The sequence below is a fragment of the Trichoplusia ni genome, chromosome 4 (assembly GCF_003590095.1).
Source record: "Trichoplusia ni isolate ovarian cell line Hi5 chromosome 4, tn1, whole genome shotgun sequence".
Classification (NCBI taxonomy): domain Eukaryota; kingdom Metazoa; phylum Arthropoda; class Insecta; order Lepidoptera; family Noctuidae; genus Trichoplusia; species Trichoplusia ni.
Window position 1 is genome coordinate 13,903,947 of NC_039481.1, and position 25,681 is coordinate 13,929,627.

At 35.5% G+C, this 25,681-nt stretch overlaps 3 protein-coding genes across 3 annotated transcripts in view; 1 reads left to right on the plus strand and 2 right to left on the minus strand.

Annotated features, from left to right (window-relative positions):
* Window positions 1-20,208, minus strand: part of LOC113493110 (patronin-like) — a 49,172-nt gene extending 28,964 nt beyond the window's left edge. The window contains 2 exon segments of the mRNA XM_026870931.1: window positions 2,404-2,499; window positions 19,713-20,208. Of these exon segments, the coding sequence (XP_026726732.1) occupies window positions 2,404-2,499; window positions 19,713-19,835 (219 nt within the window). The 5' untranslated portion in view covers window positions 19,836-20,208.
* Window positions 20,209-23,292: 3,084 nt separating this feature from the next.
* LOC113493125 (serine/Arginine-related protein 53-like) lies at window positions 23,293-24,741 on the plus strand. Its single transcript, XM_026870946.1, has 3 exons — window positions 23,293-23,762; window positions 23,869-24,194; window positions 24,520-24,741. The coding sequence occupies exons 1-3, from the start codon at window positions 23,399-23,401 to the stop codon at window positions 24,607-24,609; spliced, it is 780 nt and encodes a 259-aa protein (XP_026726747.1). The 5' UTR covers window positions 23,293-23,398; the 3' UTR covers window positions 24,610-24,741.
* Window positions 24,742-25,123: 382 nt separating this feature from the next.
* LOC113493127 (mitochondrial import inner membrane translocase subunit Tim13-like) lies at window positions 25,124-25,633 on the minus strand. The gene has a single exon (XM_026870948.1). It carries the CDS (start codon window positions 25,534-25,536, stop codon window positions 25,264-25,266), a length of 273 nt encoding a protein of 90 aa, XP_026726749.1. The 5' UTR covers window positions 25,537-25,633; the 3' UTR covers window positions 25,124-25,263.
* Window positions 25,634-25,681: the final 48 nt, after the last annotated feature.

The window sequence follows — 25,681 nt, forward strand, 5'->3', positions numbered from 1 at the left end:
GGCGGGATGGTTGCGATCGATATTGTACCATGTTCAGACTTAACTTTTATTTCAAGGGCAGCTTTTTTGAGCTTGCAGCTGATAAATGGGTATCATAGATACCGTCGTGATTACCATCGATTAACGATTGGATACATGCCATTGGAATATTATTTTCGTGAGAAACTGTTCCTTTTAACCTAGACCCCGTTTTCTGTTAGTTCGTAAGGGAACGTAGCTAGTGGATGAGTTGCGTCCACTAATCACTGTAATTATTTAAATGATCATCAATTTAAGAACTAACAAGGTGCTGTCGTGCACCTAAATTGTGTTCAAAAAAATAAAAGGGTTTAATTTTGTAACTACCGTCTGGAAACCACATGGCGCTGAGCATTACGTCTTTAATAAACCGCAAAAATAATATTGCGTAACTACAGCTGACAAAACTGGCCTTATATGACCCGAGACGTAAAAACTTAATATAACTGCAAATTGTTTATGTCAATGCCGTAAAAGGCATTCAAACATATTCTGGCCTTTTGATAAAAATCAGTCGAAAGTGTCAATGTTTTGCAAACAAATTCACACACACTCTTATTGAGAATCACAAACATGTACCTATTTGTCGCGGCTCTAGAGTAGCAGCGGGCAGCAAAATAAAAAGAGGTCGAGATGAAAGGTCAATCCTACAGGCGGTCTGCGGGAACCTACCGCAGTAGGCAATTTCTTTTATGAAGCAGAAACAGCGAGTCCGAGCATGGAAACTAATATCCTTTATGTAACATGTCTATTTGTTCAAAGAGAATGCATTTCTATTAAAAGCAATTCGGTGTAAAGCCGATGAAATATTCGAATACAAATGATCTCATACCTCGTAACGGTAAACACTGGCAGAATTCAAACAATTGTGTAATTGGACACTGACATTAGCCATAACAGTTATGAAATACAAACTGTGTTTCTATTTGGGACAATATCCGTGATCTAATCAAATACAAGGCAGCGGCGAGAATGTACCGTTTAATATAAATAATGAATACCGTAAAACCGATCAAACACAACTACCAATGTTTATCGTACTAAGTCCACGAAGAAAGACAATATCAAAAGAAATATGAACTGTTCACAACACTGAAAGCGTCTATTAAAACTGTTTGTAGATGTGTAAATGAAGCCAAGTACGATATACGCAGTGGAATTTCAACTTGAGAATGTATAAACATTGACCGTGTATCGGGGCAATGTACTTTTATCAACTTCAAAGAATCTAATGTTGTGGTAGTAGCAATATATTTGAAGAGATAACAACAACGTACCACGTTCACGTCGAACGGACACTTTTTATACTTCTATATAATTAGTCACGCTTTCTTGGGGGTAAACACTGTCCTACTGTTGATACTTTCATATATCTATGCAATTTTAATTCTGCGGTTATATAAATCCAGATAATTTCGCTTAGAAGTAAGTATAAGTAGATTGAAAGACCGGTAAGTGCAGGTTAGTATGACCTGGTTACGCTGAGGACTGTGGAGGTTAAAGGCCGACGCTTTGCGTAAACTACATAAACATAATACGAAGAAAATGCTCCATTTTATTTATAAGCGAGTAATAAGACCTTAAACATATTTTCTTATAGAGTTTTACAGTACACCTTGAGTATTAAATACATATATAAAATGGTTTTTTTTTTAAGTGAACAGTGTGTTCCAATAGGCATTTAATAATATTGATTCGAGTATTACTTCCCATGAAAGAACATTCGGAACTTTAGGTTAAACACTAAGGTCATGACACTTTGACATTTAAAGGTCGATTAATTGTATTGCTATGGCGACGACATTAATCCATCACACATCGAACGTCACATTATTACGAGAAAACATCGAATTCCTATTGTGGCAGCTGCGAATTGAATAAGAAAAGTTGGCAAATATTTCTGAGATTACGTCTAGACAGTTACAAAAGCCAAAATCCGGCACAAATCGAACTAAGATTTTCCTTCTTCTTGTTTTGTTTATTTCTTTCTTTTCATTCCTTATTACTAGTTATGACATTTCACTATGAAAGTACTAATGGTCTAATTCGTGCGTAGTTATGTCATGACTGTATTTTTTTTTTTACTGTAACCTGTGTGTTTTTATAAGTAATATTATATTTTGCGTCGGTAATGGTCATTTCTATGATATTACACAGCCAATATTTGCGCCGTAGCAGTAAGGTCCGTTATATCAGACAGCGTAATAAATTGAGAGGAAAATGTTATTGTTTCGGATTTACAAACAATCAGATAGCATTATGCTGCGGGAAAATGCCTATAAAGTTACTTTTAACCTGGCTTTCTATTGTGACTTGTACACTGGAATAGTTTAACATAACATCTCTATCATTTAATAATGGAAATAGTTGTATGTTCAGGCTCACCTCATGATCCCTATAAAAGGGCTCCTGAAGGTTATCCGGGACCCTGTTGTTGAACGCCTTCGATAACAGCCATTTAATTGACGCCCGTTGCTTTGACTGAAACAATATAATAATTAATGTTAGTTTATGAGATCACAAATTATACACGAAATACTTTTAGCATAATGCTTAGAGAAAGTAGGTACACATCATGAATATCCTAAACTGACAAGCATGTGAGTGAAACGAATGGAATAAGATTGATGATGCCAACAGTAGGTGAGGATCTAAACAAGAATACATGTAGGCACCTCTCAGATGTAGGTTTTCTTGCAGTCATTCTTAACATCAATAACAGACGTCCAAGCTATTACAATTATATAAACGTGCCTCACATAAAACAATTAGCTCCAACAAGCAGAGGTCCAAATCGACTTGGCCCAATTCTAGTTTATATTAATCATTTTAACACACGACATCTAACATTATAAACCGGTACACAACGATGACAAACTATCGCATCTTAGTATCGTCACCAGCTAAACGAGGTAATAATTGCAGATAGCAGCGAGCGCCTATTGAACCAGTTGTCGGCTGTCGATTGCCACAATTATTGTCAACTGTGAACCACTGCCACGTTATGGCAACGTCCGCTTATTGTCATCGCATTGATCAATAAGTGGAACCGAAGTGGATCCTTGTCCTAATTTGACAAGTACGGCAATATCATCACTAGTAGTTAATGTGATAGTAGATTGATTGATGCTTCTAAAGTTCAATCATACGATCTCTACAGTTTAAGAAACACGTATCATGTTGAACTTAATCGAATACAGGCAATTGAAAATAATAAAATATTGGTTTGGCATTTGGTTGATATCTTGTTAACAGCATAAATAGTTATACCTAAGTAGAAAAATTGAATATTTATGTCATACATTTTACGCTACTAAAACGACAAGAGCGCCTTGCGCACTTAAACAACATTACTACATATTTGCTCGATAATAAAACTTACGTCACGACAGAGGATAATATGATGTCATAAAATATGACCTCAGAAACGTAATTCATATGTGAATATTGAGCGACAATGTCAAGGTCAAACAGGTACATCAAAATCCATTTAAGCGTCAGCAGACGGCGTAAATACCTGCAATCTGCATATAATGTGTTGTCTCGTCTTGTCTCGTCGTGTCTCGTCTCAGAGCACCCTATTCGTCATGCAGGCGGGAAAGCAAGCACGCAAACCATCACTCTCTGTTATTAATTTACTGTAAACTAATAGCTAAACATGCAGACGCATCACGATGCTGAGAAATCCGTTGTTATTCAGAATTCTAATAACACGTACGTTTATCCTCACGTTACGGAGAAACGAACCGAAGACTTTCAGATGGTATCAAAGAGACAAACACAGTTCGTGTTTGAAAAGTAACTTGCCCACAACTATATAATACTTATTTTTCTTTTACTTGTTTCTCTTTATACGGCTTTAAATTTCACTAAACATTAACTTATAAATAATGATAAAGTGCAAGCTTAGCAAGCTGATTAGCGGGATAAGTGACGCCAGTAAGTTAAAATTATAGCTCTACTCTTCCTGACATAATTCTAGAGGAACTTTTATCGGCCGATAGCCTCAGTGCTATATTTATGCATGCCACTTAAATCTCTGTCAACAACTCAGAGACGTAGTCGTCGTGATCAAAGGATTACATCCAAAATGACAAAAACGCCCGAAAATCATAAACAAAAATATGTATGTTCGTAGCGGAAACATTATAAGGAAACGATTCTGAACATTGGAGTAGAACGAGCAACAAAATGAACGAGATGAGCTTAGCTATCAATAACAGTATCAGAACGTCGACAAATCATAAAGCTAAAAGGTCGGGCGCGTGCCGGCGCATGCGGCCACGGATAAAAATAGTCCAGTGCACGGAGACACTCCCAAATAGGAAGCCACTTGGACGAGAACGATCAAGAATGTCATAGTAAACAACTGTCGCTTCGGAGGTAAAAAATGGACTCTTATTTTTCAAAACGTCTATTTTTTTTGTTTTCAAACTGTTTTGCAACTTTAATATTCATTATTTGATTAAGATATTGAAAAAAAAACCGATCGTTATAACATTAACAGTCTTTATCTAAAACGCTATCAGTTAAAACGAGAAACCTGAGAGTTACTGCATAAACTATACTATCAATAATTATAATATGTTCAAATATATATACAGAAATTAGTTTACTAAATTAGATTTTGAGAAACTCTATAACTAGGCCAAAATTCAATAAATGTATCCAAATTCGTCTGATTAAGAAGATAAAATCAAAATAATACAAACTAATAGAATCTCTACATTATACATGATTAGCTTTGATTGAGGCATTTTTGCGTAGGAGTAAAGACTACCAAATAGGCAAGGAGTTCTACATGGCAACCGAGTAGAATCAATACATTAATGAGAAGATCAGATCAGATATATCCGTGGGAAAATTACAAAGAACATTAAATTATTATTGAGGCGTAGGGAAATAATATTTTTCATTATAAGTACCTACTTCAAAAATTAGTAAACAGTCGAAGCTTGTGCGCAGAGCGCAACCTCTAAATGTTCTACCAAGTAACTTGTTTATTTTTATTATTCTTCATCAAATTATTTAAACTGCCAAATAAGGTAGTAAAGCTAACTGTTATAGCCGCCTACACCTGTAAAGTCCAGAGAACTATTCGTGAAGTTGTTGGCTAATACAATGTTCGAGCAATTTACTAAATATTTAAGCTATTCAGGCCGTTCCCACTCTATGTTGTGGTTAAGCTCTTGTGTCTTACGATCCATATTTCAGTTGACGCTGTCGAATGTTGAACCACAATTTATATTAATGGACAACATATTTCAACATTACTAGGCTATTCTTGAACCATATCTACAAACGAGATTATTAATAACTCCGAGACGAAACACGCCAACAATCAGTCTAGTTGATTACAGCTGCAAATCTTTAAATTGCAGTATTATTATTTTTTACCGCTGTTGCTATAGCCCGCTCGGGCGATATAATTTCACAACTCTTGTGCATTATACCATAAAGAAAATAGTTAATTACTCTTCACAGAACGTACTGCAGCACTTTCTTATACGAACAGAATTCATAAATTCATACGTTTTGAGTTCTCTTAAAACAGGCGCCAACTAGGCGTGTAGAGACGTTTATTATATTATGCGAATAGAGGAAACTTTAAGTTGATCTAAATGTAAATATTATGATGTCAATTAGATACCAGCCGACCATTAAGAGTAAGTATGCAAATATAATTATTTAATGAATTAATGGTTACTTGCTAGGAATCTCGTCATTCAGATATGAAAAAGTAATAATGTATTTCGTTGGCTTTGTATGTAATTTTGCGTACCTGTGGCCGTTACAAAATTTTTGTTTAAAACTTTGCTTAGATCTGAGTAGGAAAGGAAAGCTTACTACCAAGAACTCAAAGAAAATGGTATTGCAGACCCAGACAAACAAATTGAATGAAATTCTAAGCGCCAGGTTTACGCATTAAAAAAACATAAACACAGCCACCTAGTCGGGCTAACACATTCAATTTGCAAACGTAAGGAGAGTTTCGCTCGTAAAGAGTCGACTATTAAGTACTTTCATACACCACGCTATAACATATAGCAAGTGGAGCGGGCAGGCCACTCTCTACACTTAATTCGTAGTAGTTAATTGCTGAGTAATTAGCAAAGTCACAGTGAGTTCACTCTCTCCTGTAGTTCGGGAGGTTCCACGTGGTGTCGCTCTGGCCGCTGGTAGATCATTAGTGCTATCGGCTCCACTAACGGAAGAATGCACTTCCTCTGTGGTCGTCAACTGTAACCATCATAGATTTGCATCAAAGCAACTCAGTCCAAGCGGAACTGTAAAGTCTAAGCAGGTCGACGACACATCATCGATGCTTTCACGAACAGATGTCATGGTTGATGAATTATTACACGATCGTTTAAAGTACAAACACGCGGTAGCAATATTTATTTCAAAGAAAACCTGTTTTGAATGCAACGGTCTCAGCGTATCCTTAACAAGGATTTAATGATTTTACTGGCTTAAAGCTAACGACCATACTCGCCTGTCCCATCTGCAAGACAAAGGATAATGTAACAATTTTTTTTTCTCAGTCTTTAGGTTGCTACTCATGCGTAGAGTAACGCATTTTTTTAAGTAAATAAGGTTTAAACCCGCTATAGGCTATTTAATGCCTCTCTGTAAATACTCACAGTTGCCAATCAAGTTATCAACATCAAAGGAGAAACTTAAATTCGAGGAAGTTGCTAAAGCATCAGGAGTGATAGGAAAATAGGTGAATAACGAGATGGAATCAACGAAACGGGGTGAAGGTTCGTTGCAAAACAATCGTAAACAGTTAACTGAGCCGATTATCGCCGATTCGGAACGAAGGCTTGCAGGCCGCAACAGTCGATGCGTGGAAACTGGAAAGGTGCGTTGGCACCTGCAGCCCACGCGACCGACTGAGGTCGAGCGCCCACGCTGCCCCCACACACTTGACTGGCCGATACTTAACTTATGGCTTTGAGATCTTCCGCTCCCTTTTATACCATGCGTGTAAGAGAGATCACAAAAAGATTCCTGATTCAATATTCAACTTTGTTCGATCGATCGTACTAGTGACCATCAAAGACTCACCTAGGTTTTCGCCTGACATTTTGCTGATGACCTAGTTTTCAGGCAATGAAGTAACAAACAAAAAAAAAACTCAGTTCTCCTACCCATGGTACTATCTGCAACTTTCGACTTGAAACATCCAGACAAAAGATAAAATACTGAATAATAAAAATAACTTGTTCCGCAGATCTAACACGAGAAGGGAAGGCATAAGGAGTAATAAAATAGGACCAAAAACATCAACTAGTATAAGACACCAGGCGTTGCATTCCTTAATCCGCATGTTTTGTTACTCGAATAGGGCTCGTAATATTGGAGTATTGTGTGCAAGATACAGATGTATATCTGTTAGCAGCGGTTGCTTACCGCGTTCTCAGGTCTTTGTTTCATGATGAGGACAACTTTTTTCACTTTTACTAAATGGCCAGCTGTTGCTACTAGCAAACTGAGCAGCTGCACGTCAAGGCGTAATCGAGTCCTAAAAACACCAACATCTGAACGCAAGGAAAACATCCAAGGAAGTAACATTTCGTACCCAAAATATGAGCACACGAATAATTATAAAGTGTACCATATAAATACAAATAAACCTTGTGCTAAGTCAATACACTTAACAAGTTTGACAAGAACTGATTCACGAGTTACCGAATATGGCAGACATCTCGAATGAACGACGGAGAAAAAGTATTCTTACTGCAAAGTCGTGTGCATCAATACATATTCATTGGAAGCAACTAATATGGTCAAACAACTGAGTTAATTCTAAGCACCTGAATGGTATTTGCAAGGCTCCCTTTATGCACGATTAGTTTACCATAGTTGGTAACTAGGAAACAAATAGCTATCACGAAGACTGTGATAGATGAATCTAATAACTTTTAAAGTTTAGTAGAAATTTTAACGACAAACGGATATAATAGAAACGTGATCTGCATTCATATTCAGATACATAAAAACGCCAACATTTTAAAAATTCGTTATGTCTCAGCCCTCAAGTCACAGGAAGCAGGAAGTTTGAAGAATTTGTACATAACTAATATGTGTGTGTGAAGCCGCTTGCTGTCATGGAAGCGGGCAGCGACTGGTATAGACTCAATCATAGCATTGCTGAGGTTTAGTATCTAGCGGAACTAATAGAACACACAATTAGTTTTGTGGTGCAGGAAATAAATGATTTTCCCTGCCATGAGTCAGTAACGTGATCGATAGTTACTCATACTTTTTCTGGTTAAATTTCTGGTTTCAAAAAACATAAAAATGTTAGTATATGAAATATAACTTTTCATACTTTTCAAAAAGTTATTTTCTTACTTTGAATATTGATAAGTCCTTCTAAAATATATAAGACGACCTCGGTGGTCAAGTGAACACCGGTTTCAAGGTGTCGCTAGCTCTGAGGTCCCGGCTTCGATCCCCGGTCGAGTCAATGTCAAAATTCACATTTCTACATTGTCTCGGGTCTGGGTGTTTGTGGTACCTTCGTTGTATCTGAATTCCATAATACAAGTGCTTAAGAAACTTACTTTGGGTTCGGAAGAATGTATGTGATGTTGCCCGCATTTAAAAAAAAATGTTACTGCTCGATAAACGCTCTCATATATGAAGGAACGAGAATTGATAACCAAGTTGATAACCAAGTCTCTAAGTCTCAAATACTACTAAACCTTCACACGATGTACTGCTGCTATTATTACGCTCTGACAGTAGAAATGTCAACAGATCATTGATGCGATGAAGTCATAACTAGCAAGAACTATAAAATGTGTCAATCCCACGCGGCCTCTATTTATTGTAGGTAACCAAATCGCTGTAGGCTTTTTTAGGACAAGATAAGGATTCAGAAGGAGCATAAAAATATCATGGAACTACAAACGTAGGCGAATGATTTACAGAGTACAAATAAATACTCGTTCAGGTTTAGGCATGACGAAAGAGCATAAAAAAGTACATCATATTTGTCTATTACCACAAATAGCTGTGTGTACTCATGAAAATTTGTGTGATCAGCCACCATTGATTAATGAAAATTACAATGGCCTCAGAGCCTACGCTAGCATTAACGTAGCACTGTCAAGGTCTATTGTATGTAACTGCTGTCACATAGATGTGGGACGAAGCTACCATTCATACTGATTTAAAATAAAATAGACTTCATACAAGTTCCTTGAGAAATTGAAACTAATGACAGAGAAGCACTTATACCAAGTTAAAATATTTGCGAGTTTATCGTCTTTGTTGACAACGATAACAAATGCTATGTTTGAGTCTAAATCATCATATCCGATAAGCTATCGCTCTGCTAACTCTAGTACATTCTATTCTTATTCTTTCGTAAGATACTCTTGCATATTTTAAAATGATATTATACATTTGTAACTGAACTAATTTATAGGCCTCTACTTATCTCTCTTTGATGGTATGACCCAGTTTGAAGGTGCAGAACGCTAGGCATTGAGATATCTCGGTGAAAGCCAAGATGTGGCGCCTATATACAAAGGGAGCAATCTGACGACGACTAATATAAACATTTCGTAACTAACTATTATAAGTACAAAATACGGACGATCGATAGAACTGTCGGTTCACTCGACTGTTTATTAGACATTACATAGCCCATTACGTCAGTGCTCGACCAAAATATTGATAATATGATTACTTATGTCGAAAGTTGTTTTATGAGAGCAGGAAATGTTGCGAAAGCGAAACTTCATGACGTATTTTATAGACCAATGTACGTTATTCTCGTTAGATACAGGTTTGTTAAAGTAAATAAGCCTGTAGGTGTATCGGCATTCCACGCACGAAGACTTAGCTCACATTGTTACTAGAGCACACGAATATTAAATAAATATCAGTACGTTCAGTTTAGGAACAATGGTAGGCGTCGTCTGTGCCGAGTTGCCGACATCTGGCCCATCGGCCCAAAACGCTTTTTACCAAATAACTTTGCCACACGCGACGTCACACACAAATGTATGCCATCAAATTGAATTTTTTACATGCCACTTTTGGGTGTGTTTTACATTTCATTACTTGAAGAAAATAATACTGTCCGTGATTATATCGTGACCAAAACAATTTTTAAAATATTTTTCGTAATTTTTTTAAACAATTATAGGCAGAACTACGTAACCACGGTTTCCAAATTTAATAAAAATTGGTTACACGTTAATAGCACGACCTCTGCAAAAAGATTAAGTAGGCGTTAAGAATTTGCTAATCAAAACAACTCATGCACGTTTAACTCCCCAAGGTTTCATGACCATATAGAAATGGTGGTTCTATATTAGAATAAGAAACGTGGCGTGAAGAGATCACCATGTAAATGGCGATAAAGCTCTTGCAGTCTCGGGTGCAAATATCCATTTGAATAGATCGCATTGATCTCGGTAGGATAAATTCCATTCTCCCATTCTCCTAGACGATAGCATATCAGTACATTTGAATGATCATAAGAAAACATACTTGATATTCTAACGTGGATTTAAGTTGCATTTTGTATAATAGCTTGCTCGTAAGAAATCTTACAATTATCGTATACTAACAATTTGCATAACGTTTGCAGTGCATCTTATGCTTCCATGTCAGGTGCAATTTTGTTTACACACATCTACCTATAAATTGTTGCATCCAAAATGATACTTGTGTATTCTATATCAGTTGGAAAATAAAATGTCGTGATTCCTAAGACAATCTCAACAAATCTCCAGCAAGTACAATTCGATCTGGTACACGAAATACCATAAAAACGTGTTTGTGGTGAGTTTTTTACCAAGTTCAAAGTTCTGACAGAACGAAACATCGCCAACGATTTAAAGACTGATGAATGATTTTAGTATCGTTTACCTTGAGAGCTTTCGATAATACGTTAAGATAGAGCTGATACGCTAATATAGTAAAATGGTGACTGAATACTTAAAAGCTGAGAATGCAAAGTGAATACATAACCAGGTGAATGACGAAACTGCATCCGAAGTAGCCAGGAGCCTGTTACTTGTGTATGCACGGCCTGTTTAAGAGATTTCCCACGGATGTTGCGGCGCACAATACTGGCAGTTTGCACGACATTACCACTAGCCACGGAAGCCGGCCCGCTGAGGGAATTGCACAAGTATCCCTCGCATCTCCCATGAAACGCTTTCTCGGAACAACATAAGAAGTAGAATGGCTTGTGATGTTTTCAGCATTCTGGAAGCACTAAATAATTTTCCGCCTTCTAACAGTGTTGTTTTGTTTATTGTTTCCTGAGTGTTTATGTCAGGTTGCTCTACTTAGTCAATGTAAATTTCTTAGTACTTAGTTTTGACGAGCTACAAGATAGTTAGTGTCTATAAAATTGTTGGAATTAAGGAAATTGTATGACGGTTAGTCATCCAAAGCTATATGTTTTACACTCCACTAGATATGATTGCTTCAAATCACTAAAAGCTATTATAAACTCATTAGAAACAGACGAAGAACAACTGTCATGATAAAGCATTTTAAGCCTTGATCTTGAAACTCAGAAAAAAATTGTCATTGCCAATTGTATTGCTGTAAACTTCCTTCTATACAAGACCAAACAGTTAAACGATCGTTTATCATCTCAGTAAATTGTTTTTACATCGGATTTTGTTACTAAAACTATTATATTGGTTGTACAAAAAAAGCAATAAGCTTGGTAGGTACTTGTATTTTTTATTTGTATTATTGTATTTTATTTCAATTTTATCAGCTTCGCAGCGCTTTTTGCGTTTTAAATAATATGAATGAATAGATATGAACTGCAAAATGCAACAGAGATTATTGTAGTTTTTCTGAAAAAATGCGAATTGGGAGAAACTACATAATCGCTGTATCTACAACAAACAACAAATGTACACGTATCCAACATGTAAGATGGGTGCGATAACGATAAAAAGAGACAGTGTAACTCACGATAACACATCTCGTCATGAGAGCTGGTTAGTTTGGAGAAAGTGATGTTATAACCTTGAAACTAAATATATGCACTTACAGTATTCATACACTTTCTTCATTACTATTTCTTAATTAAATTTAACATAATACTTTTTTATAAGGAAAATCTGACAGTAATGTAAAAAAAGCGTCACGGCGCACAGTGGGCTGAAAATAACGTTTCATGGACATTCAAATTTTTTTTCCAATTTGACGTGTTTCTTTATTGGAATCTGTTAAAACATGCTTCTTATTGATATGTTTTAAATATAAAGTCATAGATCATAGCGAAAGGCACACTTTTGATTTTTTTTCAAAAACTTTGTATGGGGAAAACCATAAAATAAGCTATATCTCAGCTGTCGCGTGAGTGCGCGTTATTTTCTTTCACATGATTATTGCTCTAATTTTTTGCAAAATTTTGACGTATTGCACCACGCTCGCGAAAGTGCGATTACTGAGAAAAAAAATATTGAAAAATATATATATTTTCCTTTGAAAAATTCGTAAATTTATTAAAAAAAATACCTATATATCTCTAAAAATTATAACATTAGCGGCCATAAACAACTTCAGTGCTGTTTAGCTCTTCTCAATTTTATAATAATGAACAATATGCGGCTAGATATGTATCAGAGAAATATGTTTTTTACTTATTTGTTTATGACACACGGTCTTGGATACCAGACCCTTTTAAAACAATGGATTAATATCAGTAAGTAGCTATTGTTGCCATATGATTTCGTTGCCATCGGTCAGCTTTAATGGAACTAATGAGGTCATGAACACACTGGAATCATCATTTCCATCTTCCATTTTCTGTTTATACCTGCTTTGGTTCGATAAACCATCAAAACCTCACTTGGACACTAAAATAAGGTAATTTTTTTCGACACACACAGGTAAACTTTTCAAAATTCTTGTTTCTGTTAAATCTAGAAGAGCTTGAAGGGAAATTTTGGCTGCTGTATCCGTCACTGTAATCGTTATTTTTTTGTCAGGATAACAATGAGATTTAGCTTGCTGTAGCTTAAAGTAGGTTACAAGTCTGACACACCTTCTCGAATTTCCCTTAGTGTTATATATTGCCACGTGGACAATTTTAAGGATAAAAACATACCAAGTGCTTTCTCTGGTGTAAAAACATGCTTGGGATATGCTTTTTTGGTAAACGAGTTTAACTTTTCAGCAGCTTCTGGGTGTTTCATCATAAACTCAATAACAGAAGCCATATTGTTCAAACCTTCTTGTCTCATCATTCGCACAGCAGCATATGCAAGCTCACTGGACTCACAGTCTCTTTGATTTTCAGTCCTTCTTTTCTTTTGTTTTATTCCTAAATCTTGAAATGGTTTTCGAAGCAAACGCTTCATACTTGTCTGTGCTTCAGTTGACGAAGATGTAGAAGGGACTGGACATTCGAGAGTGATATGAGATTCAGACGCCACAACATCTGATGCCTTCGGTTCTGCAATGCAACTTGGCCAATCAATATCACACTGAAGCCAGTCTTCATATTCGCTCGCTCGCTTCGTGGGGTTTTGATGATTCATCGAACCAAAGCAGGTATAAACAGAAAATGGAAGATGGAAATGATGACTCCAGTGTGTTCATGACCTCATTAGTTTCATTAAAGCTGACCGATGGCAACGAAATCATATGGCAACAATAGCTACTTACTGATATTAATCCATTGTTTTAAAAGGGTCTGGTATCCAAGACCGTGTGTCATAAACAAATAAGTAAAAAACATATTTCTCTGATACATATCTAGCCGCATATTGTTCATTATTATAAAATTGAGAAGAGCTAAACAGCACTGAAGTTGTTTATGGCCGCTAATGTTATAATTTTTAGAGATATATAGGTATTTTTTTTAATAAATTTACGAATTTTTCAAAGGAAAATATATATATTTTTCAATATTTTTTTTCTCAGTAATCGCACTTTCGCGAGCGTGGTGCAATACGTCAAAATTTTGCAAAAAATTAGAGCAATAATCATGTGAAAGAAAATAACGCGCACTCACGCGACAGCTGAGATATAGCTTATTTTATGGTTTTCCCCATACAAAGTTTTTGAAAAAAAATCAAAAGTGTGCCTTTCGCTATGATCTATGACTTTATATTTAAAACATATCAATAAGAAGCATGTTTTAACAGATTCCAATAAAGAAACACGTCAAATTGGAAAAAAAATTTGAATGTCCATGAAACGTTATTTTCAGCCCACTGTGCGGCGTACGACGTACCATCCTTTTCTCGAATTGACTTTACAGGAACAGAAAAGGTTGAATAAGAGTATCAAACCTCTGTAAACTATGAGTCATATTGGCACGTTGCTATTACTATGGATATAAAATGAGGTCCAAATTATAATAAAGATGTCTAAAACAAAATATGCAAAACAGCGATAGATTTATAAGAAAAAATATAGGTAATACAGACTGATAATAACACCGCCGTAAGACGCTAACGAATTCAATTCGGTAAAAGTTTTACTATTTACTTTACATTGTGTAATACCTCTAAATTTTACTTTCTTTTCTTATATTTACACGAACACGAAATATTGTCACGAAGGCAGGCGAGCTATTGCTTTAACTTGTGAACATAGTTCAACAACGGACCATAAACCAACAAAAGAATAAGTCAATTTGTGATTTTGTGGGATATTTAAGAAAAAACTAAGTTTTATTATGTTTTTCGATAAAAATAGGTGGGTGAGAGCCGTATAGACGCACATAAACCGAAGTCTTACGAGAGATCTCAAATCATATAGATCTGTCTGATCTGTCCTAAAAACATTTTGTCCCATGGTGATTTTAATAGAAATAACCCACCAAAAGAAAACTGATATTTGCTTATTTTACTTATGTGCAGAAATATTGCATTCTACGCTTTGTGAACCACACGTGTTTGTACATTGAGGTACGGTTATTGTTTCTGACTTACAAACATGTTTTCAGGCACATTCGCCTCAAGATGAACTAAGTCCAAGTAAAATCGATGAGGGTTCACTGACCGTTGAATTTGTTATAACGAGGTTAGTTTTAATAGATCTGTAGTAAAGGTTTTGAAGTCGTTGGTCTGGACTTATGGGAAGTAAAATGAAATTAGGAAAGGATTTCTTCTTATGTAGTTTGGAATTATTGCAAATTATCTGATGATTTGTTCTATTGCTGGTTTATCTATATAATAAACAAATTGATCTAATATCAATCAATTGAAGTCTTAAAGATGCGAACATTTGACTAAAGGCAGGAGTCGTTACAACAAGAACCGCTCTGTCATTCAGTTTTTTATATTACATGTTATGTATTTGTGTAACCAATTGAGTATTAAAGAGCTTTGTTCGTCAATGGCATCGGTTCCATTGACGGCTCACGGGTACTCCCAAACATTCAATTGTTAGCATGTGATTTGTACAAACACGTTGGCTTCCGGGACTCAATTTCACTTTTCGCAATGACATCATGTTGGTTACCAATAGTTTGGCCAATCGACACGGCCGACCAAACATTGGTACCGAAAATAATATGTGTGCCAAATTAAAGTTACAATCAACTGGCGGTAGCAGAAAATTAATTGTTAAGAAGTTGAAAGTATGACATCAAATCTAGCTTAGATAGTAGATATATTTAATTATACAATTAACATTAGTCTATCAAAATAATATAAAGCATTGCTTATATTACTGCTGCTCAAGTAATTATTGGTTATAACCATTGACTTACACATACATGACTATTTCCTTTAGATAATAAAAAGTTGTTACATTAAACATTTATTGAGCAGCGACATTTCCGTTTCATCTAAATGCCGTCGAATAGAAATTTATACATCTGTCTAACATGAAGATGCACAATTGCACAGATAGCTAATCGCTGTGCAAGTTGCAGAATAAAAATATAATCCATTGTTGATTTGATCACTTATAGAAGTTACTTTAGATGTATATTTGGTGAACAAACTATACATTACGTTAAAGAATATAATAATGTAGTGATGATTAATAACAGTCTCAAAATCATCATCAGCAAAGCAACTGCAATATGGCCAGGACGAGACTTAAAAATAATAAACTTATTAACTCTTTATAATCACATTAGGTATATTCATGAATAAAACCTCTTTTTATACATTTTTTGCATCGTGAGAAGTTTCTTCGGACATCGCCTTCATATCTAAAGATAATAAAGTTCGCGTTGTGTGGCGTTTTATGTGCTAAGGACGCAGGCCAAGCCTTGCATATGATCACGTTGTTACTTCTAACGACACTTGTAAATGGGCTAAATGGATACCTCAGAATTTAATAACTAGATAAGAATTCAAGCAAGTAAAAACATGGAGATAGCTAAGGGAATTAGGAATGCTCTTCTATCTATCTGCACAAACAACGGTTTTTAAAATCTGAACTAAAGATACAATACAGCTTAATCGAAAAGCCGCTTACAAGAGCAAATGCACGATAACTTTCCTACATAGCGCAAAAAGTCAACATGAACAGTTAACAAGCAATATTCTCACAATAACTACAATATTGAGATTAGTCGAAGTGAGAACTACACGCGGCTATATAAGTTCGTTTCGCTATGATTTGAACAGACGTTAGACAGTTTATACGTAAAGCTCGACCACATGAAAGTAACCGCACGAAACATTCCACCGACAGCTTTCTCTGATCGACGAATGTTTTGTACTTGAACACAGGTATCCAAGCTGGACTGTTGGTACGTAATCACATTCCGTATTAAGTAATAACATTAATACGTAATCACTTTTATGACAATCGGATTCGGAAGTTAAAACATAAAAAAACAGACATCTTTTATTGCCTCATATTTAATCCACTTCCGAGACTGTCCAAAATTTTTTGGTTATCAATGAAGACAGCCACAATTAAAATTGAATGGCCATTCAATTATTTCTTTCAGGATGTAATGGTTCACTTTTGATTTACTCTCTGTTGAGATATCGTGCATAGTCTGTAAATTATGCCAATATGGAAGCAGGACAAAACGCCGACATATGGTACACGTCAAGGATACTGACCGTACAGAGACCAAAATAATACTGCCCTGACGGTTTGTTTGGCACCGATGATTAATGTTTGTATTGCCTATTTATATTTCACATTTATACATCAAGCATTTAGCACATTGACTGACACATATGTTATGAACTTAAACGTAAAGCACATGTAAAACATATTCTATTTTAAAATTAACACATAGATCTAAATCAAGTAGCAAATGACAAGAAATCAGTATAACATTATTACCTTGATGAAAGAAATCAAAAGATTTCTCAACAACATTAAAATTTCCCCTCAGACATAACACTTAAGTAGCGAGTGTGACGAGTTTAATTAATATTTTCTTTGACACCGCGATTGTTAGACGATGCATACGTGCTATAATTATGAAGAAATTTCTTAAGTAAACTAATCTGGGAACGAATCTTAACAGCGGTCCGTACTTGCTTTAAGAGCGTTTCTAATCTTTGATAGACGTCCGACTTCGATTGTGTCTGCTTTAGATTAATTTCGTTTATTCATTTCACTTTGATCATTTTTGAAAGTTTTAGTTTGATTAAAGGCTTCGTAAGTAATAAGTTTTATTTGTAGAGCTTCTATCTTGCGTAATACTGGATAGTTGTACGAGTTACTTTAATTGAAAGCCCAACCAAGTACTAAGGACTTTGAAGTGTTCTCTTTGCTGCATCTAAAGGTAATAACCCAGGCGCGTTCAATTAAAAAATACCAAACAATTAGACTAAAACGTAATCAAGCTATAGATGGCATTTAACAAATTACAGCCTTCCGGAAAGGGCGACTAAATCGACAACATTGCAAATCCAGCCATGTGGATGTGCCTACGTATGGCAACCGTAACAAGGTCCTCACCATATAAGAGGATTGTGGGCGGAAGCATGCACCGCGAGGTGACTCCACATTATTGTGGCGTGTCGCAAGAGCAACATGTCCGGTTGCCTACTGCCACTAACTAGTATGAAGTCTACTCATATTACCCTACAGAAATTCGTACCAAAAACGGCATCATAAAATAATATAAGTAAAAAATATCATCATTATAGAATATATTAAAAATAATTGATGTTCTGAGTAAACTTGTTTATTTTTCGAAATACTTCCATACAGGTTTAACGTTTTCCGTCACCTCGAGGAAACTTCATTAAGTTCGTAATTCAAACTAGCCGGTTCAGTTTTCAATTAAATTGACATTCCAATAACTACTTCCATAAGGTAGGCCAACTAGTAGCAATGGATAAATGGATATTTTTTATTATTCGAGCGTGAAATAAATATTTTCCTAATTTTCAATCATCATTATTGTAATTTGACGTTACATTTCACTAAAATATAAGGCGAAAGTCTGACATCAGCATTCAATAGCTTATTCAAATTTGTTTTATAGGAGTTTTAAAGAGCGGGTGGGAAAGGAAACCACGTCAAACAATTGTGGTGAATTACTAGGTACTCTCGATCTCCATTGACAGTGTATTATTATTGAGGCGATCGTATTGGATTCGTGTGCTGTTTTCTCTACGCAACGGAGCGAACTAAGAAATGGAAAGGGTTAAATGATATTCAGCCAAGTTGTTTAACTAACACAACTACAAGCAGATGAATACTTCTTAACGTCATGTGTATGAAGTATGTATCATAGTTAGCGAACGTGAACATTTGTTTCAATTTGGTATATTAAGAGTAGACACGAATTATTTCATTTTGGATGAGGTAAAGAAGCAGTAAGCGCTAGCTGTGATCTGGGTCGGTAACCACAGAGTGAGTGATGCGCTCCTTTCGCAGATAGCCAACGAGCCGTGATCTGCTAGAGATGCCACGGTCTGTTGGACTAACCTTGGCCGTAACCATCCTGTATATTCCCCGAGAGGTCTGAGTGACATCATCGATAGCCAAGAATTGTTCTAATGTTGAGTGTGAGGCCAAGGCCGGAATTTCAATCGATGCTAATATTACACAGTGGAATAATAAAAAGGAAAGTAAGGTTGATGACCCCCCGTGGACGGCTACAACTTACGGCTAGTGGACTGATGGATTTGTCCGGATTCTTTTTTTAGCTGCCATAATGCGGATGCCGATCCAGTTTAAGAAATTTAGGTAATATTGTCCGCAGCGACGAAATAAACCAATAGTCGTCAATGAAACGGTCTAATAAAAAATTACAAATTTCGTTATCCACTCACGAACACAAGAGTAGTTATTTTTGCACAAGTCTTGTAATTTTAATAGGTACACACGTATACATTCTAATGAAACTTGTAGAGCGAAACTTTCTACAGCTTTACGTTTTTTACTAAAATTACAGTCGATTGGATACATTTAGCGCACATTGTAAATTGTAATCCATTATAGTTTAATTTGCGACTCAATCGAATAATCTGAGTTCTTTGCACCGATATCTCCAAAAAGTACTTTATAAAAGATGAAGCTTGATCGTCAGCCATCGTAACTGAATTGTAATGCAACGTTAAGTCATATCGCAGCGCAAACAAACTTATCAATTAAATCGATTCATAGCGAGTATTGTAATACATTGCAGTAACACCTGGCGAACGATAAAGTATAACGCATCAACTACTCATTATCATCGGCATTCCAAACGCATAACGTTATCATTGATCGTTATGCTTAACTGTTTCTAACAACTGGGATCTTACCGAGACGGCAACGGAGTTGCTCGGTCCGATCCCTGCCTCGGCGGCGGAGTGCTGGCCCTCAGGCACGCTTAGAAAACGGCGTAAGGTGCCATATCCAGACGCTGATGCCACCATGGCTACCATAGTTAATTCACAATCACAGCACAGTAACCACTAGTTCTCTTTGTGACATCACTCGCGCGGGCGTGTTCGGAAATTTCGCGGTTCGCGCGCACGGCGACCTGCGCGCGCGACGCGTTTCAACTGCGGGCCGAGCTGAACGAAGGCTGCGGCGCGCCCCCTACCACGACCCGTACGCAACTTGCGACTTTAAACGAGCTTCGATAAGCTTCTTGGATTAGTTTCTACTTCCGTCTTTATTTGTTTTACCATCAAACTTGTATGCACTTGTCCCTTTATACATAACTAGCTTTCCGCCCGCGGCTTCGCCCGCGTCGAGGTCGGTCATATCGCATTTTCAAGAGAACTCAGAAGTCCGGGATAAAAACTATCCTATGTTCTTACTCAAGGTCAACTCTATCTCTGTACCAAATTTCATTAAAATCAGTTCAGTGGTTTAGGCGTGAAAGCGTAACAGACAGACAGAGTTACTTTCGTATTTATAATATTAGTAGGGATTTAAAAACTACTTTTCATAGCAAGTAAATTTATTTGAATCATAATGTTTATCAAGGTTTTGGGTGTTTTGTTATCTTATCACAGTTAAATAAACATTTAAGCAGAAATAGGTGTGTACCCTAGCAATGTTAAAATTTTCAGCACTAACCAAAATTTTAAAATCATGACGTGTTTTTTACTAAAAATAAATTGTTTGTAAAAAACCAATACAACAGCTGTTATTGGCTCAATGTTGGTTTTTAAATACATAAATATAGTATAAATATTTATTTATTCAAATTTAAAATATATCAATTATGTTAGTTAGCAATCATCATTATTAATTTTAAGTATTATAATGATAAAAACTTACTTACATATAATTTATTCCATGTTCATAAGATACAAATTGAAATGTAAAAACGATTTTTTATTCAATTAATTTACATCATAACATAACTATAATGAATGAGTAGTAGACAGTACCCATAACAACTGAACTAGGTATTTTGTTAAGGTATGGTGTTTCTTTGAAATGCTTATGGGTGATTGATTTATTATAACTTCAGATTTTGTAAATCACATGGTAAACCAACATTATTATATTTTAATTTCAATACTTTTCAAACTATTACTTAAGCTTGTTATTAAATATTTTATGTTCACAAACAAAACTTCAAAACATTAAGAGTGATTGTCATGACAAGCCATTCATAAATCTCAGAAAATATTTCATTGAAAAGAGCACCTTTTAAATATTGATTTTGTTTGGTAGGCAGCTTCATATTATAGTTAAATAGGGGTAAAAAGTGGAATAAATAATTAATTTGAAGCTAGTTTAAGTTAAATATAAGGAAAGTCTATCTAATAAAAGGATAGATAAGTTAAAAAAGTAAGAGAAAAACAGTGATTAAGTTAAATGAATCATAGTCCTAAAGCTCTGACTGTTCAACATCACGGTAAGTGATTTTGTGAGTCACAGCTTCTCAAGTCACACAATGATTAAATATATTTACAAAAAAATATTATTTATTACTTTATATTGATTTTCAATGGTCATACCCACAACCAATTTTACATTCATAACATAATTTCCCTGTTATGAAACATGGTACAGTGAAGTGTGGTCATTTTTCTTAGAGAATCTTGTTTTATTGTAATTTACAACATATTATTCAAGATTCATTGTAACTCACAACAAATATCATGTTTCCTTTCATATGTTTATAAATTGTATTTACTTTAATAAACAATAAAAAAACTTTCTTCATTTAAAATGGTCCTCCACCCAAATTAAACTTCAAGAACATTCTATCCTAGCAAGAATGAGACATATAAAAGGAATAACACATAGCCACACACACAGCTCTGTGATATGACAAATAAGGCTCATAACAATGTTCTAATGCCAATAATTTATTCTGTTAGTGTGGGCAGGACCTCCAGCGCCCACTACTTGCCTTGATTTGTTTTTACATCCATAGAACTATGATATTTAATCACTTAGCTTGATTAAGATATAACCAGAGTAAGTTTTAGGTGTAATAGGACCATATTAACGTGAAAACTGATCTGTAAAAATATTTCAAGTCCAAAACAAGCATGAACAAAGTGCATGTTTTACCAGACAGCACAATGCTGCAGGCACATTCCAATGCAAATTTCCCAAGCACCAAGGCGATATGAGTAAGCCAAAGGTGAAATTATTAAAAACCGGCAGTACGTCGAGTAGGGCTCACCTGTTTGGTGTCCACACAATCAGTGGCCTCCATGTTGGCATGTGATCTCTCCTGCCGCTCCATAACTTAGGAAACATCAGAATCTCTTATACCATTTACAAGGCGTTATAAAAGCACACAATAGAATACTAAACATAACAACCGCGATGGGCTCAACAATTTTTAACGAAACAATGTCAGCGATTGCACTTAACACGTACTGCACTGTAGGTCCGTTACACCGTCTCGTTTGACATTTAACTAGCGCAACCACTGTTATGAACACATTTTAATCCTCTTAACATAATAACAAAGCTGTAGACTTCATTTTTGTGATAATTATACGAAAAATACAGTTGATCACCATCTTAAAATTTTCACACATTCCGTCATCGAGGCCGACTGACGGTCGCTGCCCTACGAATCGTCCCATTACACGCATCAGAAACTTAAAATGTCACGAACAGTAACAAAACTTACAATAGATTGTAAACTTAAGTATTTTAATGGAAATGATTTGGAAATTTCCACCATAATTAGTTCATTTATACGAATGAAATATATCTGTTCAATAAGTATTTTTCCAAAAAATATTATTTTATCCATGGGAAAAATATAAACGTATAATGAAACTTCAACTTCGACAGTATTGCCATCTACCGATTTTCTTTTGCATTTCATAGTTCATTCGATTTTGAAAATACTGGTAACTAGACGATCAAGCTAGGTACTAATGAAAACTGTAGCTTACTGAAAATAAATAGTAACAAATAGTAAATGGGCCATATTATGAAAATGTTTTTTGAATATAAATAGCTTGTTGTTTTCACTCAGCGCAGGCCGAGAAGGAGATGGTGGGACGAGTTCGTTCCTTTTCGCCGACCTGGTCTTTGTTGGCCATAGTCTCTTTCCCATGCAGTGGGACTACTAAAAATAATCATAATTATGTATAAAGTATAATATTGCACAATTCAAAGTTGTTTTTCTAGCCGATTTTTTTTTATTGATCTAACTAAGCTTCCGCATTTCTTACTCGTTCACTTTAAATTCTATAATATTTTGCATTAAAAGGTTTTCATACCATTTTTAAGCTTAAGAAATAAGCTTAAGGTTGTCTGGAAGATATCGCTTTTAGCGATAAGACCGCCATTGTACCCTAACATTGTATGTATTAAGAATCACTGCTGTAATTCCATGGTGTACAATAAAGAATATTCTAATCTAATCTAATTTGGGGATTAATAATCTGTAATTTATGAATTCGCCACAGATGTAAAAAGAATGTCTGACAGTGACATTATACTATTTTATTTTTGTGGTTATAAATAAATTAAAACAGATTTTACTCCTTACTAGTGTTAGTATTCTATTATGCCGCGAGAAAGAAGTCGGTACCGGGATAGGCGAAGCACGTCATATAGTTCTGAATCATCGTACGAGAGAAGAAGATCAAAGAGCAAACATAAACGTAGATCGAGATCCCGAGATAGATCAGAGTCTAGTAGTCACAAAAGGAGGCGATCTTCATCCCGTACTAGGTCTAGGAGAAGAAGTTATACTAGAAGTCTTTCCAGAGATCGCTACGAGTCTAGGTCTAAACGACGTTCTACATCGAGGTCTCGTTCCAAACGAGATCGATCGCGGTCACTGTCGAGTTCTAGAAGTAAAAATAAGTATAAACAAAAGAAGTCTAAGAAGAGGTCTTCGAGCAGCCGCAGTGGCTCGTTTGATATTGGTAAATTCGACCAACCAGTCCTAGAACTATGTTACACATGCACAATTTATTCTACACTGGATGCTCATAAGATACATACTTGACTTCTTTATTTTTTTGCTTTCAGAGAGACCGACCCATACAAAGTCTCTTGATGACACAGAAACTAAATTGGAGAAGGCAATCAAAGCTGCTGAGGCAGTTGGGTTGACTATGACGAAAATCCCAACTTATGAGTACAAGGAGGTTGAGATCAAAGAGGATATGCCTACAATTCTTGATAGGAACCTGTTAGCCGAGTTGAACAGTGAATCCTTTGTGCAGAGGACATTCACTTCCTCTAGGGCCAAAAAACAGCCTCAAAATATTGTTATTGATTTAGATTCTCAGACTGTGAAAATACCTGAAAGTGATGTGAAGCCTCCGGCAGATGATTCCATTATTAATTTTGATGTAAGTGAAGCTTTATATCAACAGTTATGTTACTAGGCTTATCCTACATAATAGCCTTCCGCTACCCTTCAACCTGCTTTGTCCAAAAAACATAGATCTTTGCAAGTATTGCTGTTTGTTTGCTATTTTGTATTTAGTTAAAAAAACTGGTTAAAAGAGATATATTCAGCATTCACTTTTAATTTTTTTGACAAATAAAAATGACCGACTCAGGTCCATGATATTTAATATGATTCAAGGAAATAATTTTGTATTTATTCATATTTTCTATTATCTGTTTTGTTTTAAAGTTTTGTACTATGCATAAAAAAATACATTTTTTCAGGAAATACCAAGTGAAGAAGAACTTAGAGAAATGTGGATTCAGAAACTTTATCACTACAGAAAGAAAATGTTAGGCGGGGGTGAACTATAGAGCATAGAAATAAAGAAAGAAAAATAAACAAGAAATTGGATACCTCATTACATAATCAGGATGTGGTCAGGATACAATTAACAAACAATTATTGTTTAAATAACTTATAATATATGAAATATTCCATCTCTTTGCATGTCTTTTTTCTATTGTAGGTACCTTAACTCTTAACCTTGGACTGAGAGCATAATTGCAATTGTTAAGTCTTATTGCATAAGATCTCTTACACAATTAGATGCTTTTTTTCTAATATTTTGCTATCAAGATGCATTATATTTATAGATTTGTTTAAATAATCTTTATAAAATGTTGCAAATAATACGTATGATGCAGGAAAAAATTTAAGATTAAATTTTTCATTATTTTCATGGGGTAAAAATATTACAAAGATCTTGAGCCCATTATTCTAACGGTTTATTCTGATAAAACTTCACATTCAGATAACATGTAATAGGTGTGCTGAAGATACAACAGTATGTAACAACAGCTCTGTAGAATCAATAAAAACAAGTAACAACCTAAAGTATTTTTATTGAACACATTAACATAACTGGCAGCCGCAACTCACAATTTGAAATGCTTTTTGTAACTACTAAGTTGTCTATATTTACAGTGACGCGATGGCATGCAGCCCTTAGGTCCCCACGATCGCTTTCACATGTTGCTCCTCTCTCGCTGGATACGACTGCTGTACGTTCGCGACACCAGGTTCCATGCATCCATATACCTATCCATACACATTGCTATGCATTTCTGTTCAGAATTGTCTAACGCTGTACCCGGTTTATTGATACACTTTTTGAAACATTTTTCCGACATTTTCGTCAGGAGCTCTTGAGCGTTCGCTATGGCAATTTGTTGTTTAACCTGGTCCATCAACTCCTCTTTCTGTGCCCCAGAGAGGGATCCCGTAGATAACGTATCCATGGCTATTTTAGCTTTTATGAGATTTTAGGATGATACAATTTATAGAATTTTGTAATATTGACAGTATAACCTCAAATTTCAATCTGTCAGCGAGCGAATGGAGCAATTTTTGATTTATGTTGCCATTTTATGATTTACATGTCCC